General features: G+C 36.5%; 1 protein-coding gene across 6 annotated transcripts in view; it reads left to right on the plus strand.

The window, feature by feature from the left end:
* Nucleotides 1-18309, plus strand: part of NELL2 (neural EGFL like 2) — a 389138-nt gene that overhangs the window by 213682 nt on the left and 157147 nt on the right. For all 6 annotated transcript variants that reach the window (XM_027595082.2, XM_027595081.2, XM_027595085.2 and 3 more), the window contains one exon: nt 6860-6988. In XM_027595082.2, coding sequence (XP_027450883.2) covers nt 6860-6988 — 129 coding nt within the window. The remainder of the gene's footprint in view (nt 1-6859; nt 6989-18309) is intronic.

Here is an 18309-nt window from a genome sequence, read left to right on the forward strand (position 1 = left end):
AATGAGTTTGGAAGTTTTCCTTCCATTTCTATTTTTTGGAACAGTTCCAGAAAAATAGGTATTAATTCTTCTTTAAATGTTTGGTAGAATTGCCCTGGGAAGCCATCTGGCCCTGGGCTTTTGTTTGTTGGGAGATTTTTGATGACTGCTTCAATTTCCTTGGTGGTTATGGGTCTGTTCAGCTTTTCTATTTCTTCCTGGTTCAGTTTTGGTGGTTGATACATCTCTAGGAATGCATCCATTTCTTCCAGATTATGTAATTTGCTGGCATAGAGTTGCTCATAATATGTTCTTATAATTGTTTGTATTTCTTTGGTGTTGGTTGTGATCTCTCCTCTTTCATTCATGATTTTATTTATTTGGGTCCTTTCTCTTTTCTTTTTGATAAGTCTGGCCAGGGGTTTATCAATCGTGTTAATTCTTTCAAAGAACCAGCTCCTAGTTTCTTTGATCTGTTCTGCTGTTCTTTTGGTTTCTATTTCATTGATTTCTGCTCTGATCTTTATTATTTCTCTTCTCCTGCTGGGTTTAGGCTTTACACTCAGTGTTTTAAAACAGCAATTTTATTATATATTGTAATATTGTGTGTCAGGAATTTAGACAGGTGATTCTTCTGCTCCACACGGTGGTAAGTGGGGTCACTCAGCTGGACTGGGCGAGAAGGTACAAGATGGCCTCACTCTATGCATCTCAGTGGGGGTGACAGGAATCTCAGTGGGGGTGACAGGATGACAGAGTATATCTGAAACTCTCTCCCTCTGCACAGAATCTCAGGACCTCTCCCTGTGACCTGTCCCATGAAGATGGTGATCGCATTTCTTAAATGGTGGTTTGGGGCTCTTAAAGACCAGGTCTGGAACTGACACAGCATCACTTTTCCAAGATTCCTCTGGTCAAAAGAGTTATAAGCAAGGCCAGATTCAAGAGGAATGGGAGGAATAGACCCCACCATGGTAGAAGTGTTGAAAATTTGTGGCCATCTTTAATGCCCTGGAAGGGTTCTGTAGCTCCTTAGAGATTAGCAAGGTGAACAGCACAGAAAGGAGGCAAGGTTGGCTAGGGCAAGATGTAAATAGCTGAGAGAGGGCCTTTCAGATATCAAGAGAAGCCTTGATCACATCTATTTATTTTTAAAAGAGCCTTGATATATTTTTAAAAAGTAAGTTAAGAAATGGAAAAACTAGCTACAAAAATTGTATTATATTTAAACTGTTTGTAGTTTTAAGAATTAATGTGTTTACACAGCACACTCAGAATACAGTGCTGAAATATACTGTGACCTACACCCTCCCCCTGAGATTCTGATCCAATTGCTAAGAGATGGAGCCATGGTATCACCATTAAGAAACAAAATGAACAAACAAAAAACTCTCCGATAAATTTTTTTACACAGCCAGCATTGAGAACTACTAGCTTACATAGTACTGGAACTGAAATTGAACGAGTTGGTTCATCTTGAAACAATTAGCACCATTTATAATAAAGATTGCTTTATTTCTGATTTCAAATATATAGAATAAATAAATGACTTTCCTAGCATTCTCTGGTGTTTAAACTAAAAAGATCAAGTTCTTGAGGCTTAAATTTTGAGTTAACACCTACACATATGTTGTGACAAATGCATTTGTAATTTAATTGGCCTCTAGTTTCCAGGCCTGTCTGCCTAGTGCTAAGGATGCTGTGTTCACATCTGAAAAAGTAAGTTCTTCAAAAACAGTTATTAAACATTCCCTGAGGACAGAGCACAAAAAGAAAGTGTTGACCTTTCCACCGGAGGCCTTGGCCAGTGCTAGAAGCAAAGCTGTGCACAGCACAGCAGAGCTGTGCACCGAAATAAGGCCCCAAATCTCTTGGCTCCAAATCTAATCCTACCAAGACTGTTTTCTAGGTACTCTGCAGCTACCCATCTTGTGTCATAGTAGCCCAGAAGCTGTGTAGGGGGAATGTTCTTTTCACTTTGTTCATGTTTGAGAGTCCCTTCAAGGAAGCTTGTAACAAATTACAACATGACAGAGACTCAGTGATACAGTGAGGACTCTGACTTAGAAAGATACAGAAAGGATGTGGTAGAGTTTTCATATTTGTAGCCCTTCCCTTCTCTTCATCCCTTGGCAACTCCTTTCTCTGCTTCTAATACCAGTAAGTCCTATTCACTGGATGCCCCACTTTAATTTAGCACTTACTTCATCCAGGCCTATAATTATAAGTAGTAGCGACATCTATATGTAGAAGGTTCAGTGGGTATAGTCTTCTCTCAACTTCTGGATAATCCATAGTTTCCCACCTTATCCAATTATACCTTCATGATTTTTATTTATGTATCACTAATAACATTATTTAATTTTTATATCACTGTTAGTCGCTCATTTTTTAAAAGTTTAATTTCGTTCCAAATAATGCTAGCCACAAAATAATGGCATTATTTGTTAGATTCCTCTCTTTTTTTAATACACATTAAAAGAATTCCATCACAATTAGTACTTTTTAAAAAAATATACATCCATGCAGATGAACCATTTGGGAAAAATCAGGATTATCCATCATCCTGCAAATAATACCTAAATAAGTTAGTATTCTTTTAGGTGCAAGTAATAAAACACCCAATCCAACTGATGTAAGCAAAAAATGGAACATATGGCTCCCATAAGCAGCTTTATTCAGCTGTCAAATCCTGCCCCTTTGCCTCGATGGATCTCAGTTTGCCTCCTCAGAAGTGGCTTTATTTTCAGACTCTGTGTTTTCAGCTAGACCTCTGACATTCTTATGCTTGCATCATTATGATACTCAAGTAGATGAAGATAAAAGTTCAGTGTCCTCAGGAGTTAAAAAAAAATCCCATAATTGAATTTTAATCATCTTCATTGGCCTGAACTGGATCAGATGCCCAGACCTGAAAAAATTATTGTGTCCAGGCCAGTGGGATGCATTGATTATCAGGTGGGGCAGTAGAGTCTATCTTCCTATAAGCACATGGGCTAACAGTAGGGGTGAATGGTTCATCCAAAGTATGACTAGGTTGGTTTTTTTTTTCCCCCAGAAAAAGGAAGAATAGATGCTTGTGGACAAAAACCAACAAATATTCACCTCAAAGTTATTTATTCTTTTTCTCCTGATTTTTTTTAAAAGATTTTATATGCGAGGAGAGAGAGAGAGAAAGGAGAGAGCATGAGTGGGGGGAGGAGCAGAGGAAGAGGGAGCAGACCCCGTGCTCAGTGCGAAGCCCCATGCAGGGCTTGATCTCATGTCCCTGAGATCATGAACTGAGCCAAAATCAAGAGTCGGCTGCTTAACTGACTGAGCCATCCAGGTGCCCCCTTTTCTCCTGATGATTATGTATAACCTTTATGTATATTGTTCTTACTCATAATCTGTTGTATTCACCTTTTCTACTCACCTACTTTACAGATATGCATATTAACATTTTATGGAAAGAGCTATACTTAACAAGACACAGAACTTCTTGTAAATTTGCAAAGCTTATAAAAGGAATAGAAAACTTGGTATCCTTGCAGTTAAAGTCCGAAGTGGGAAACAAAGGCTAGATTGTATTAGATTAGATTAGATCCATCCGTCTATAATAAATACTTGAATTTTCTTCTGTGATAGATGCCTCAGCATATTTGGCTTAGGCTTATTGGTAATACTCTAATTGCTTTAATTATTAACAAATACTATACTATTATGCTTTTACATAGATGATCTCATTAGAACTTTACATTTTGGTGAGCCAGATATTATCTTACTTTTACAGGTGAGAAAACCTGAAGGTTTAGAAAGGTTAATTAACTTACACAATTAGTAATTTACACGGCCAGTAAGTAATAGAGATAGGCTGTAAATCCAGGTCTTTCAACTTCAAAAGCCAAGCACCTCTGACTAGAGATGCAAGTATGAAGGTAATAGGGCTATCCAACTCATACTCTGAGTTTTTGAAGTTAATATGTATAGATTGGAAACAACCCACTTTAATTGAGTTGGAATTTTCTATCTGTCAATAGTCTTTTGACACTGGCATTTTGTATCTAAGCAGTAAAACAACGAATAGAGTCAATCAACTTATTTGTTGAGAAAATAAATCAAAATAGCTATCTGACATTGTTTAGAGTAAATTAGAATTTGATTGACAAAATGTTTAGCTTTCAAGTCTCTGGGTAAATTTAAAAAAACCCCATCTGATAAAAAGTAAAACACTCCCTCGCTGAACCTAAAACAGTCAAAGTGGGATCACATCGTTATAGCGGGAAAATTCTCGAAGCAATTAGTACCGTATGGTGAATGTGTGTGTGATATTCGATGCTGAGAGAAGAGGTCTGAGCATTACTTAGGTGGAACTGGAAAGGGACCGTAATAAAAGTGGACTGTAACCATTGACAGTGATGGTATAGACTGGGCAAAGTCTGAAAAATGAGACAAGAGAAAATGCAACAAAGTGAAAAATTGAAAGATAGTTTTGAAAAATGAAAACTTACAAAAGAAAAATAAAAAAGCCTCAGGACAGTGCCTGGCCTTAGTCACAGCTCTCTCTGTTGTTTGAAATATTGCAGGTGCAATTATACAGATATTTAGCGCTATGTTAAAATGTGATCTCTTGATTCTGTGTGTATCTTAAAGGAGGGGGCCAGTTTTTATAGTAACTTTGTTCAGTTTTCAAATAAATATGAAATGATTTTTTTGGAGACTTTTCATATAGGTTGGTGAGGTGCTGAGCTATTGGGTAGAAAATGAAGATGACTTTTTCGCTGAAATGATTTCTTCTCAGGCATTGTAAAAAGACGATAGGATACATTTTAAGAAATATGGTCTCAATTTAGCTACTTGAAGATGAAAGGAAGAAAAGGACTCAAGGAGAAAACATTTTTAACTTTAACTCTTCTTAGGAATGAACCTTTTACTTGTTTGGCCTTCCATGTGAGAAAGTAGATTGTGAAGAATTGTGTTAAGAAAACTTAGTCATCAAGTGACTTAAATGCCGTTATTGACTATATATTGTTCTGTCCTTTATATACACCTCTGTTCTATTTTATTTCTGTAGATGTCACCAATTCATTTTATTTTTTCTTGCCCTATTTAAGGCCATCACTGAATTTTGAGAACATCATCCTTCTTAAGGCTTATTAAGTTGTCCACACCACTTTTTACTATACATCGTAGTTGCACTTCATGGGACATATGCTTTAGCTCTGGGGTGATAGTCAAAAGAGTCATTATGCCCCTTTCTCTCTTTCTTCTTCTTCTGGGATCCCAATTATTCTAATGTTGCTTTGTCTTATGGTATCACTTATCTCTCGAATTCTGCCCTCATGATCCAGTAGTTGTTTATCTCTCTTTTTCTCAGCTTCTTTATTTTCCATCATTTGGTCTTCTATATCGCTGATTCTCTCTTCTGCCTCATTTATCCTAGCCGTTAGTGCCCCCAGTTTTGATTGCACCTATAATGCAATATATGTTAAGAAAAAAAAAATAAGATAGCAGGAGGGGAAGAATGAAGGGGGGGAAATTGAAGGGGGAGACAAGCCATGAGAGATGATGGACTCTGAAAAACAACCTGGGGGTTCTGTGGGGGTGGGGGGATGGGTTAGCCTGGTGATGGGTATTAAAGAGGGCACATTCTGCGTGGAGCACTGGGCGTTATGCACAAACAATGAATCATGGAACACTACATCAAAAACAAATGGTGTAATGTATGGTGATTAACATAAAAATTAAAAAATTTAAAGGAAAAAAAGAAAGAAATAAAAGAGTCATTATGGGCACCAGCCAATCAGAATGGACACCAACCATCATGCTGTAAGAGCATGCCTGCTAGTCACAGTATAGTTCAGTCTACCCTTCCACTAAATCACAGCGTTCTCCAGTAATTTGCTTACAAGTAAGATGGGCCAATTTAGAACTTCCATCTTCATGATTTGCTCAAGTGAAAGTCTTTCCTTGGCTATAGGCAGATGAGTTTATTCTGAGCAACATGAAATACATTTCTCTAGTCCTCTTTTCTTTTACACATGGACTGAAATTGTAATTCATTAGACAATGTAAAACTAGACAGATAACTTACCTATTCATCAGGCAATTTGAAAATTGTTTGAATGATATATAATCATGCAATTTCCATTCAATATGGATTCCAGTGTTTAAGCTTTTCATTTCAGCATCTTAGATGATCTTTGAACAAGGGATTCACACAGGCAGAAGAGATCCTGAGGAATTACACATGACTGGCGCCACTGTTCATAAAATGTTCCATTTTTCCATCCTCTCATAAAAGATTCTGGAATCTGAAATCTGTGTAATTCATAATTTTTTTCCTTCTTTTGAGTGGACATCCAATGCTGTGCAGATTTCCAGAGACAATTAGATTAAAGTGATGTAATTTTCATTTTTTTAGCACATTTATAGTTTTTTTAAAGGATGTCAGGCTCTTTTATTTCTTAAATATGCAATGTCCATATTTCATCTGGCCTGGTCTGTACTATCCATAGGTATTGATAATGTTCAACCTCTAGTTCTCATATTACCTTCTCACTGGTTGTCTTTTATATTGTAAATCTCCATTTTGGACTCCAAGAATCTTTGTTTCAGATATTTGGAGGACCATAATTCAAATATCAGGGACTAGAAAACATAGAGTCAGAAACAAAGAAGACAGAATTAACTTGAAGTAGGAAACAACTGAGTTAAACATGAAGAACCACTTTTAGTACACATAGCATGTGGTTTTCTAGCATTGGATCAAAAACTAATGATGTAATGTATGGTGATTAACATAACAATAAAAAATTTAAATCAAAGAGTATTTAGTTGGCAAAATTGATTTGCTTTGTCATCGTTTCATTTACCTTAATAAGTTTCTTTTTTCTTGTAGGTTATGACTTTTGTTCTGAAAGACATAACTGCATGGAGAATTCTGTCTGCAGAAATCTGAATGACAGGGCTGTTTGTAGCTGTCGAGATGGTTTTAGGGCTCTTCGAGAGGACAATGCCTACTGTGAAGGTAATCCTTGTAATGATGTGTAGCTCAGCTGTATAAATTTCCTAGGATTACTGCATGCAAAATTTATTAATTTCCCAGGCTGTCAAGTTGATGGGCCCATTAAAAGCAGTGAATTTAATTTGAAGCATATTAATCAGCTGAAAATAATTATCTTTCAAATTAAAGTTTTTTAGCTATCTGCTATATGTCAGACTAATAAGTTAATATGGCTGGTTTCTTGAATTAAAATAATACTTCCACTGTGAAATTGACTTCTTTTCTTCATAATTAGATATTCAGATAGTTCACATATTGACATGATTACTGTGGCTTGCAGTTAGACTTGTAGTCAGATTTTTCCAGACAATGTTGTCTAACAAAAGCAATCAATTAACAGGAAGACAAAGTACCCACCACTATTTTTATTTGCTGCTGTAAGTAATCTCAGTGGTTGCATTCATGCTCTGTGGTATTTAGTAAATAGCTCCAGTGGAGTAAATGATTTCTAGTTATTTTTTAGAATCTTAACTAATATCCAAGGTAGTTTATCCTCTTATGGAAACAGTCCAAATACTGTGAGGGGACCCTTGACATTCACAAATACTGTTCATGAAGACCCTGGAAGTCCATGAGATCTAGTAATTTATTATTTCCCAGAGGCACAGATTTGAATGATTCTCATTAATTATGTGACTAGCTAGTAGGTCTTGCAAGTAAGAACACTGACACAGTGGTGTTTGGACATCTGGAGGGTTCTAGACTTACCTTTCTCAAGTGTCGAGAATGTGCCATTGGTCCTTGGAGACAGAAAACCTCCAAGTTATAAACTTGTCAGCCTCTGTTTAGCTACATGATGATTTATTTGCCCTTGGGAAACCAATTTCTATTGTTACTCTTAGCTTTCAGTAGATTTTTCTCTGCCGTAAAAGTCAGCATTTATTTTTAAAAATTGACCCTTTTTTCCAAAGTATTTCATCAAATGCTTCTGATTCAGTCCTAAAGAGACCATTATATTTTTTGCTGAAGGAAAGACATGCCTTTCCTTCCCCATTTATAATACAGATTTATTTAAAATTCCTCATTTTGAAAAGCTTTATATAACAAATGGATTTAAACTTACTTAGTAATGTATTTTAAATTATAATAGTTGAGATCTCTAACATGTAATAAGCTCCACTGATATCGTCTAAGTGTGTAATATGAAACCACATGATATAAATTCATGCGATACCTCTTTTTGAATCTTAATTTTATGATTATTATTTATATTCGGAGCTGCTTCTTTGGTTGTTGTTAAGTATATTCAATCATGTGATAAATATTTAGTAAGCACCTACTGTGTACCAAGCACTTTTCTGGGTACTGGATAGTGAATGGTGAATAGGTTTCTGTGTTCAGGAGCTCCCGTTCTAAGGAGAAGACAGAGAATAAGTGGGTAACCATAGAAATAGACAAGGCAGTTTCAGGTAGTAATATATAATAGGAAGAAAATGAAACAGGATGATGTGATAGAGATTGATTGGGGATTAATTTAGATGAGATGGTCAGGGAAAATCTATGGGGCTTAAGGGGGGAAGGTTGACAGTTGACGTGAGACCTGATGATCAGGAAACACCGCAGAAAGATCTGGAACAGAGCTTTCCAACAAGAAGCAATAGCAAGTAGAAAGACCCTAAGTGGGAACTATCTTGGATGTTCTAGAAACCAAAAGAAAGGATAATGTGATACAGCAGATAAATTAAGATGTTAATTCAGTTAAGATGCAATTAAAGAATTAAGTAAGGGCCAGGTGATGTAGAGAGGCTCATAAAGATTTTAGGGGAGTGATAACACTTGTATTGAAAAGGACAGCTATGGGTGCAGTGCCTTAGATTAACTAAATTGTAGATTATGGGGTTAAATATGGTGGGGAGAACAGAAGCATACATAGGAAGAGCAGTTGGAGGCTATTGCAGCCTAGGCAAAGATGTTGGTGATCTGGACACAGGAAATGATAAGGGAGGTGAAGAGGAAGGAGCATATTCTTGGTATTTTTTGAAAATAGAGCAAATAACTTGCAGATAGTTTACTGTGGAGGAGAATTGAAGAGGGATCAAGGGCAAGGGGATCAAGTTTTGGAGTTTGGAGCAACACATGGATGGTGTTGCTATTTATTGAGACAGGAAAGAATTCAAGAAAAGAGGCCAGAGATTTAGATTAAATAACTTTTCAATGCAACCTATTAAAAATAGGTTTGTATCACTGTTTTCACTTATAAATATGTAGCACAAATTGGCAGCTGCTTTCCATTCTGAATGGATCATACTGAAATATGGTTTGTAAATTTCTTCTTCATGTTATTTCCTTGTCATTTAAAGATAAAATCTTCAAAAGTTAAGAAAATGATGGAAATACTGGTTGATTTATTATTGAGATCTTGTATTTTTCCTAATGAGGACTTCTAGTATTATATCTTTTGTTACTCATGTTAAGAGGTTTTTTTTTTCCAGTATTCTGATCAAATTTGGTTTTCCTTTTCATTCTGTTATTGTTGTTGTTAACTCTAAGGTTGTTTGACTTCTTAGAAGCAACATTGTTAAAAAATTATGCAATTGTACATGTTATCTATCAGCTGGTCTTAAGAGTTCTGGTCCTCAAAGAAATTAGACCTGTGATCATATACAAAAATAAGCAAATGATTATTTGTAAGTGATGCAAATTTTGTTTACTGAATCTGTGGGGTTGTTTTAATGATGTGACTGTAATTGCAACAATTGATTTTTACCACAGTTTACTTGATAAGGGTTAAAATAGCACTAGTAAATGTTGGGGTTCATTTATTCATTTGAAAAACATTTATTAAATGCCTACTTTGTTTAAGGCTACAATAGAGGTGAAGCAGTAAATAAGATATACATGACTGATACTGTGTCTCAGGCAAGAAAGATAACAAACAGGTCATTACACCAACAAGCATTTAATTGCACATGTGGCAAGTGCCCCGAAGAGAAATAGGTTAACAGGGGCTGATCTGGATGGGTGGTAGTGCGTGAAGAGAATAGAGGTTTCTTTGGAAATCTGAAGATTAAGTAAACATCAGCTAGGCATAGAAGGTAAAGATGGGAAAGAAGGGAATTTCCTAGTGGAGGACTCACCATGCCTCCAGGCCTCCAGGTGGAGAGAAATACTTTGTAAGAATGGATAGAAGGTGGAGAGCAAAGAGAGAGGTGCCTGATGGATGGATGAAGGGCAGCAGGACCTTGAAGGGCACAGTAAGATCTAAGTAAGGGTTTCATGCTAAGAACAAGGGGGTAGGCAATGGAAGTTTTAAGCAGAGGAGTGCCATGATCACATTTGTGTTCTAAATAAATCACTTCAGCTTCAGGCTGAATGGAAGGCAAAACTGGATGTGGGAAACCAGGAGATGTGAGACAGTAGTAGCTTACACTGAAAGTGGAGATGGAGATGTGGATGCATTCGAGAGCATTTGTGAGGTAAAACCAGTCCTGCTGATTAATTGGTGATAGGAGATGACGAGGAGAGAGGTTTCAAGGTTGATACTCAGGTTTCTGGCCTGAGCAATGGCAGATGTCAGTACTGCTTACTTAGGAAACAGATTGGGTGGGAAGATCATCATGTTGGGTTGTGGTACCTATGGGACATCACAGTTGAGTAGTCAATTGAATATACATGGATGTGGAATTCAGAGAAGTTTAAGTTGTACATGAAATTTGAGATCATTTAGCATATGAACAGTAGTTGAAGAACTGGAAGGAATTACCTAAAGAGGCTTGAAAACTCTAGGGTTTGAGCATTTTATAGAAAAGATGATGTGACGGAGACAGCAAAGCTGTGGCTGAAATGTAGGAGGAAAGAAAAGAAGGCAGTCTCACAGAAGTCAAGAGAAAGAGAATTTCAAGAAGAAAGGGGAATGCTTCTTAGCAAGAAAGAGGAAGACTGAAAGATGTCCTTTGCATGGAACTTTATGGAAGACACTGAGGGCATCAGCAATGGCAAGTTGGGTGCAAAGGTGATGACAAAAGCCAGTTGGGAGCACATTGAATATTGCATCATGGGAAAAAATGGATCTGATGAAGAGACAGAACTCCTTCCAGATGTATGCCTATGAAGGGAAGGAGGAAGAGAGAGCAGTAGCTTAAGGGAAGTGGGGCTAAGGAAGAATTTTTCTTCCCCACTTTCTTTTTTCCTTTTAAGTTCTGTCTCTCCCCTCCCCTGGTATCTCAGCCACGTAGATGAAAACTTCTCGTTCATGAATGAGTTTTGCAATTCCTTAGATATTTATGAACATGATTTAATATTAAGATTTTATGATTGGATGTTTTATTCACCTTTTAGATATAAAGGATCTGAATATTTGGAAGTATATTGGCGTACTTTGTATTTCTTGTGACCTATATGTTTACTGTATTTATTTCCAAAATTATATATTCATCTCCGTCCATTCACTGTCCCTCATTCCCTATAGATTCTTAGTGAAATTTTAGTACTTTCCCTTCATTTGGTCTCCTGTTAGGACATATCATCTATAAAGGTTGTCAAAAATTAGGTTGGCCATCATGTTTTTCAGAATGGTTCTTTGCTTCGTGTCTTCACTCTAAAATGAAAATTGTAGGAGCTTTTGATGTTTTGACTATATCTTCTTTCTTGACATCCCACTATTCATTACTATGTTAGGACCACCTTGGCATTCCATTTCAGAGAGTGTCTTCAGAAGTTATTCATTTGCTAACTTTTTCTCTTCAGTCCATAATTGTTGCCAGGGATATATTGTGTCAATCCAATAGTGCATTATGTTGAGGAAGGTTCTTCCTGATTCCCAAACCCCTTAAAATAATTGGCGTTATTGCTCTCCAAGCCTTTGGCGTTACACCAAGAATAGGAAAATAATTCTGCATGAGTCTTTCATATAATTTCATATCACATATAATTACTGAAATTGGTAGTTGATACTAATGAACTCTGAAATCAGTTTGTAAGACATTTCTTCAAATTAACAAAAATATAGGAAATTGTTTGGTATAATCAGAACTCCCTAAAGGAATAATCTTTTATTGATAGACCACTTTCTCTTGGATTCATTTAATCTCTTTCATTCTGACTGCTGCTGCCGGGTAGTTTTTACTTCATGTCACATTCATCTTAGTTATTCTATCTTTAGTGTCTCATCCCTTCCTACCCACGAGGACCCCTTCTCCAGACAATGTTTACAAAACACCATTCCTTCTATTTGAGAGCCCATAGTGCCTTCCTGTTGTCTGACACATCAAGCTCCTTTGCTAAGGTTAAGGTTCCAAGGCTCTCTGTTGCCTGGCCCTACATAGTTATGCATCCATTTATCCTTAGCAAGTCCCTTTAGCTCTCTTAATCATTTCCTTTCCTCAGGATGGTTTATCTGTGTTATGGATTGAATTGTGTCTCTCAAAAATTCATACGTTGAAGTTCTAATCCACAGTACCTCAGAAAGTGACCTTATTTGGAAATGGAAATGTTACAAGTATAATTAGTTAAGATGAAGTCATACTGGTGGAAAAGGGTGGGACCATTTTCCAGTATGACAGTTGTCCTCATAAAGTGGGAACATGTAGACAGACACAAGGGGAGAATGTCATGTGAGCATGAAGGCAGAGATCGGGGTGATGCAGCTACAAGCTGAGGAACACCAGAGATTTCCAGCAAAACACTAGAAGCCAGGCAAGGGGCATGGAACAGATTGTCCTTCACAGCCCTCGGAAGGAACCAACCCTCTGACACCTTGATTTTGGAAGATTAGCCTCCAAAATTGTGAGACAATAAATCTCTGTTGCTTAAGCCACCAGTTTGTGGTACCTGGTACCTTATTATGGTAGCTATGGCAAAATTCTATAATTTGGCAGAAATACCTTTTGCTTTTTGGCCTGACTATCCATGATTTAATTATACTTCTAGACTACTTACTTTTTCTTTTCTTTCTGAACACTTTCTTGATGAATTAAGCACACAGATTTAACTTCTCAAATCTATTTTAAAATTTTATCTGGCCAAAGAATTTGTACCTTGTTCTATACTGGTTTATATCCAGTTGTCCAGTTGTAATATACTTTCTTATATACTGTAGTATTTATTAAAGAACTCATGTATGTATGCTTCTTTATATTTCTCCCACCTGTGTCTTGTCATAGACTGTTTACTTTCCTTGAATTCTTCTAAACTTCTAAAATAGAGATAGACAGTGTAGAGTTTAGGAAATGTTTGTTTATTGATGGTTTGAAATGCTTAGATATGCTGAACAGATGGGCACTTTTAGGCTACCTCATCACTAAAGAATTATTGAGAACAAACATGAACTTATTGAATTGTGCTTTTATTGCATATGAAAGTCTAATTATGATATTGATTTTTTATAGGTAAAAAAGGATCCAGTTGTTTTAAATTGGTATGTTTTAGTCCTTAAAAATTATTTTGAGTAGTGCAAGAGAAGGCATTCATTCATTTAACACACTTGTTGTTTATGAAATTATATGTCCACTGAAATATGGCATTGCATATTGAAAGGACCAAAAATCCCAGAAATTTCCCCATATCTCTCTTGCTTTTACTGTACACTCTAAGTTTTTACTTAAGATTTTAATTCTATCTACAATTTGCAAAGCAACTCACTTGCACATTAAATGTCTGACGTGTAGATGGTGCTTAACTTAAATGCCATTTGAATGTGGAGATTAGAATATTAATAAACATTTGTTTATTACCTGCTATGTGCCAGGCATGGCACACCTGCAAACATAAATTATAAATTATATTTGGATATCCTACTTTCTTTGTTCCTTTTGTTCTTTTCTTTTCCTTTTTTTTTTTAACCTGTTATCAAAAGAACACTATCTCCTCTCATTTCCTTCCTGTCTTTTTAATGCAGTCCTTTGGCTAAGGATAACTCTTCTCCGTTGTTTCTTATTCTGCATTTTGGGAGATTCTAGCCCGTGTACAAAGTAATGTGAGCATAACTCTTAATGAAAAAAAGTAATTTCCATATTTTTTTCTATTTTGTGTTCTTTTTTCCTGCCATTGTTTGTCAATAGGGCTGTCATAAAAAATATCACCTACTCCTAATAACCATATGATTCCTAGGAGACACTTAATATACTTTCTAGATACAACATCTGATTTCTTCCAGCAGTCTTATGATGCAGGCATTTTTATAATATCCTGTTTGTGGTTAAGAAAACTGAAGAGCTTGGAAATCAAATGATTTGCCCAAAATTGTTTACCCAGTAAATCCAGGGTTCAAATTCATATCATCTATCTATAAATTCAGTGTTTTTAATTTTTTACTACTTTTAATTTACTTATTAGATACCTAATCTAATTCTTATTTTTATAAATAAGAATAGCATATAGATTTTTCTTCAGAGAGACATTTTTTAAAGCAGCTAACTGGCCTTACAAATTGAATGTTTCTGAAAAGGAAAGATAATCTGTACTCCATCCAGAAAGCAGCTCATTGGTATTAGAGAATCTGTACTGAGCTGAAACCATGGTAAATAACCCACACAGGAAAACAATGGGAAGACAGACTTTCGTTCCCTCCTACCCTTCCTTCCTTCCTGCCTTCCTGCCTTCCTGCCTTCCTTCCTTCCTTCCTTTTTTCTCTCTTTCTCAGCTGATTACCACTTCACAAATAATTTTTAGTGTGAATTTCTGACATAGACAGTATCTGCATATCATTAACTATGGACTGTAGAGGCAATCTGAGAGGACTTCTTTAGGAATGAATGGTAGCCCCACAGAGTTGCTCCAAGAGATATGAAGAGAAAGATGCAGAATGAGCTCAATCATCTGATTATAAACCCAGCACACAAGTCCCCACTGGAGTTAACGGGAGGCCTGTTAACAGAGTGGGGATAAATAACCAGAGGACTGAGCCCTGTGGGATTAATTAGGGAATTCTAGTAGACACTGTAGCTTTCAAAATTATGGCTAATGATGCACTCTCTGTGTATTATGGTAGAGTTTCTTAAATTAAAAAAAGCCCAAGGTTACTGTATTAATCAGCGTTCTCCAGAAAAACAACCAGTAGGACATATATTGACAGAGAGAGATTGATTGATTGAGACATTGATTGCTTATAAAGAATTGGCTCATGGAGGCTGAGGAGATCCCAAGATCCGCAGTCAGCAAGTTGTATATCCCAAGAACCCATGGTATACTTTCAGTCCAAGTCCAAAGAACTGAGAACCAGGAGACCAATGTTGTAAATTTCAGTTCAAAGGCAGGAGAAGACCAATATCCCAGCTCACAGTGAGGCAGGCAAAATATCCCTTTTACTCAGCTTTTTGTTCTATTCAAGTCTTCCATTGACTGGATGACGCCCCGCAATCTGCTTTCCTCAGTGTACCAATTCAAATGTTAATCTCATCATGAGGCACCCTCACTGGCACACCCAGAATAATGTTTGACTAAATATCATTCATCCAATGGCTTACTTGGGTCAACAAATAAAGTTAAGTACCACAGTTACAAATTAACAACAACAACAACAAAAAATGAAAGGAGCAAAAGCATTTCTGATGTTTTCAAATATGAATTGGACTTTTAAAGGCGTCATCTATTTATCCAACCAATTGGAAAAGTTGCCACATAAAACAACTTTCAGAATTAATATGATATCCCGGTAACCAGCAAAGACGTTGAATCAGTAATCAAAAAACTCCCAATAAACAAAAGTCCAGGGCCAGATGGCTTCACAGGTAAATACTACCAAACACTTAAAGAAGAGTTAATACCTATTCTTCTCAAACTATTCCAAAATATAGAAAAGGAAGGAAATCTTCCAAATTCATTCTATGAGGCCAGCATTACCCTAATACCAAAAACAGATAAAGACTCCACTGAAAAAGAGACCTACAAGCCAACATCCCTGATGAACATAGATACAAAAATTCTCAATAAAATACTAGCAAGCCAAATCCAACAACACATTAAAAAAAATCATTCACCAAGATCAAGTGGGATTTATTCCTGGGTTGCAGTTGTGGTTCGATATTTGCAAATCACCTCATTAAAAAAAGAACGGATAAGAAACATATGATCCTTTCAATAGATGCAGAAAAAGCATTTGACAAAGTACAACATCCATTTGTGATAAAAACCCTCAATAAAGTAGGTTTAGAGGGAACATACCTCAACATAATGAAGGCCATCTATGGAAACATGAGTGTTTTTAGGCATTTAGGAACATCTATTTAACATGTTCACTATGCTGAGGAGATCAGTGTGTGTGTGTGTGTGTGTGTGTGTGTGTGTGTGTGTGTGTGTGTGTGTGTGTGTGTGTGTGTGTGTATGTGTGTGTGTGTTTTGTTTTTCATAAAAATTATTCCTTCTCCGATTGAGAAGTTTTGTGAAAAGCTTTTGAAAATCACTATCAAGTGACCCAGCTAAATCTGAACTTGCATTAGCAGTTCTCCTGGGCCCATTCATCATTTACTCTCTGTGATACTTAACTTCAGCTTCTGCTGACTCAAAAACAATTTATGTTCATTTGTAAACTTGAACATCATTAAGATATTTAAATTGGAGGAAAAGGGCATTTTTTTCTTTGAAGCCATGGTCTCCTCTGATATGAAGGAAAGACTTTAAATTTTTAAAATCAAACCTAATAAGGAGTACACTTCTCTGAACTTCTTAGCCATAGATTCTTATGCAAAGGAAGTTGAAGAAACAATCAGTGCTACCCATATACTATCCTTTTGAAACAAAACACCATAGTTGTGTGACTTTCATGGTCAGCTGATTTTTTTTCTTCCAAAGAGTGCACTTCTCTAGAAAATATTCATGCTTAAGTCTGTTGGAGTTCATGATCACTTTTGGATACTATATAAAGAAGAAATTGTGAATCAGTCATCAATTAATGATACATCTATGTATTAAATAGGGTTAAGAACAAGTACTTTTGAAAGAGGACTTCAGCTGCCTCCATTTTGACCTCACGCTTTCTAGTTGGGTACTTTCCAGCTTGTTTCTTGGCTCAGGCCGAAGACCCTGAGGGCAAAGCATCCCCTGATGTGAACAAAAACTACTCTCTTAAGCAATAAGGACTGCCCTGAGCCAGCAAGAACCTTGCTTGTGATTGACCCCAAGACAATGATGGATTTGACCTCTGCTGCCCACTTGCACCTACCTACCCACTTTTGTCCCTCATTTGCCTTATATAAACTTGGAAGTACTTTCAGTACTTCAGAGACAGTCTTTGAGACTTAGTCCACTGTCTTTCCAGTGTTGGCCTCACTGACATAAATTCCTTTCTGGTTTCACCACCACTCTTTTCTTTGCCTTTGGATTTGGTCAGGGTGAGTGGCCAAATCTGGTCTGTTTGGAACTCCCAGAGCCAGGTGCACTTTCACTCCTGTGTTCCAGCTACACTTTCTTCTCTCTGAGATGGAGCTATAGGCTCTTTTTAGGAATTTTGATTTATGATTGGTTTCTATCAATCACCAGACTTCATTTAGAGACTCTTTGTTCATTGCCCATTTACTCACAGTATTTGTTGAGTATGCTTAATGTGCCGGGTGCTGAATGGGGGCTGAGCATATAGCTGTGAGCAAAACTGATTAAACTCCTGCTGTCATGGAGCTGACTTTCTAATAGAGGTAGCATTTAAAGTCTATGTCCATTTTCCAGATGCAGATGGAAACAAGATTTGTGATTATTGGTTTTGTGCTTTGTTAATGTAAGTAGTCCTGACTTTATTCTCTTTGGCAGTTGTTTTTTAAGACCTTAGTACTCAACGTGCTGGTCCACAGACCAATATAGGCCATTACCTGGGAGCTCATTAGAAATACAGAATGTCATACTTTATCTCGAACGTACTGAATCAGAATCTGCATGTTTACAAGATCTCCAGGTGACTCCTATGCATTTGAAAATTTGAAGAGTACTGGTTTAAGGCATACAGCTTATTTAATTGATTATCTTAATTATTTGGTAACTAGCCAGTGTTTTTTAGCCATATGTTCAACTGGAGAGAAATTTCAGTGTTCAGAGTCTCAGTTGTTTTTTTTTTATTGGTATACAATTTGGTTTCCTTGACATGGTTTCTTACTGTGTGGTTCAAGCTGCATCAAAATCACCTGAGGAGGCTGTTAAAAATACAGATTCCTGGATTCAACCTTAATTCTGCTTAATTGGGTCAAGTTTGGGTCTCAGTAATCTGCATTTTTATAAGATTTCCAGGTGATTCTTATGCACGTTAAAGTTTGAAGAGGATTATTCTAGATTAATTCTATATTGATATCCTTCTAAGGATGAGTTTTCAAGAATTGTCACTATTTTTGAATTATTCTTTAGTTAATATGCTCCTGCCTAGAAAG

Source organism: Zalophus californianus, chromosome 9, assembly GCF_009762305.2.
Source record: "Zalophus californianus isolate mZalCal1 chromosome 9, mZalCal1.pri.v2, whole genome shotgun sequence".
Lineage (NCBI taxonomy): Eukaryota > Metazoa > Chordata > Mammalia > Carnivora > Otariidae > Zalophus > Zalophus californianus.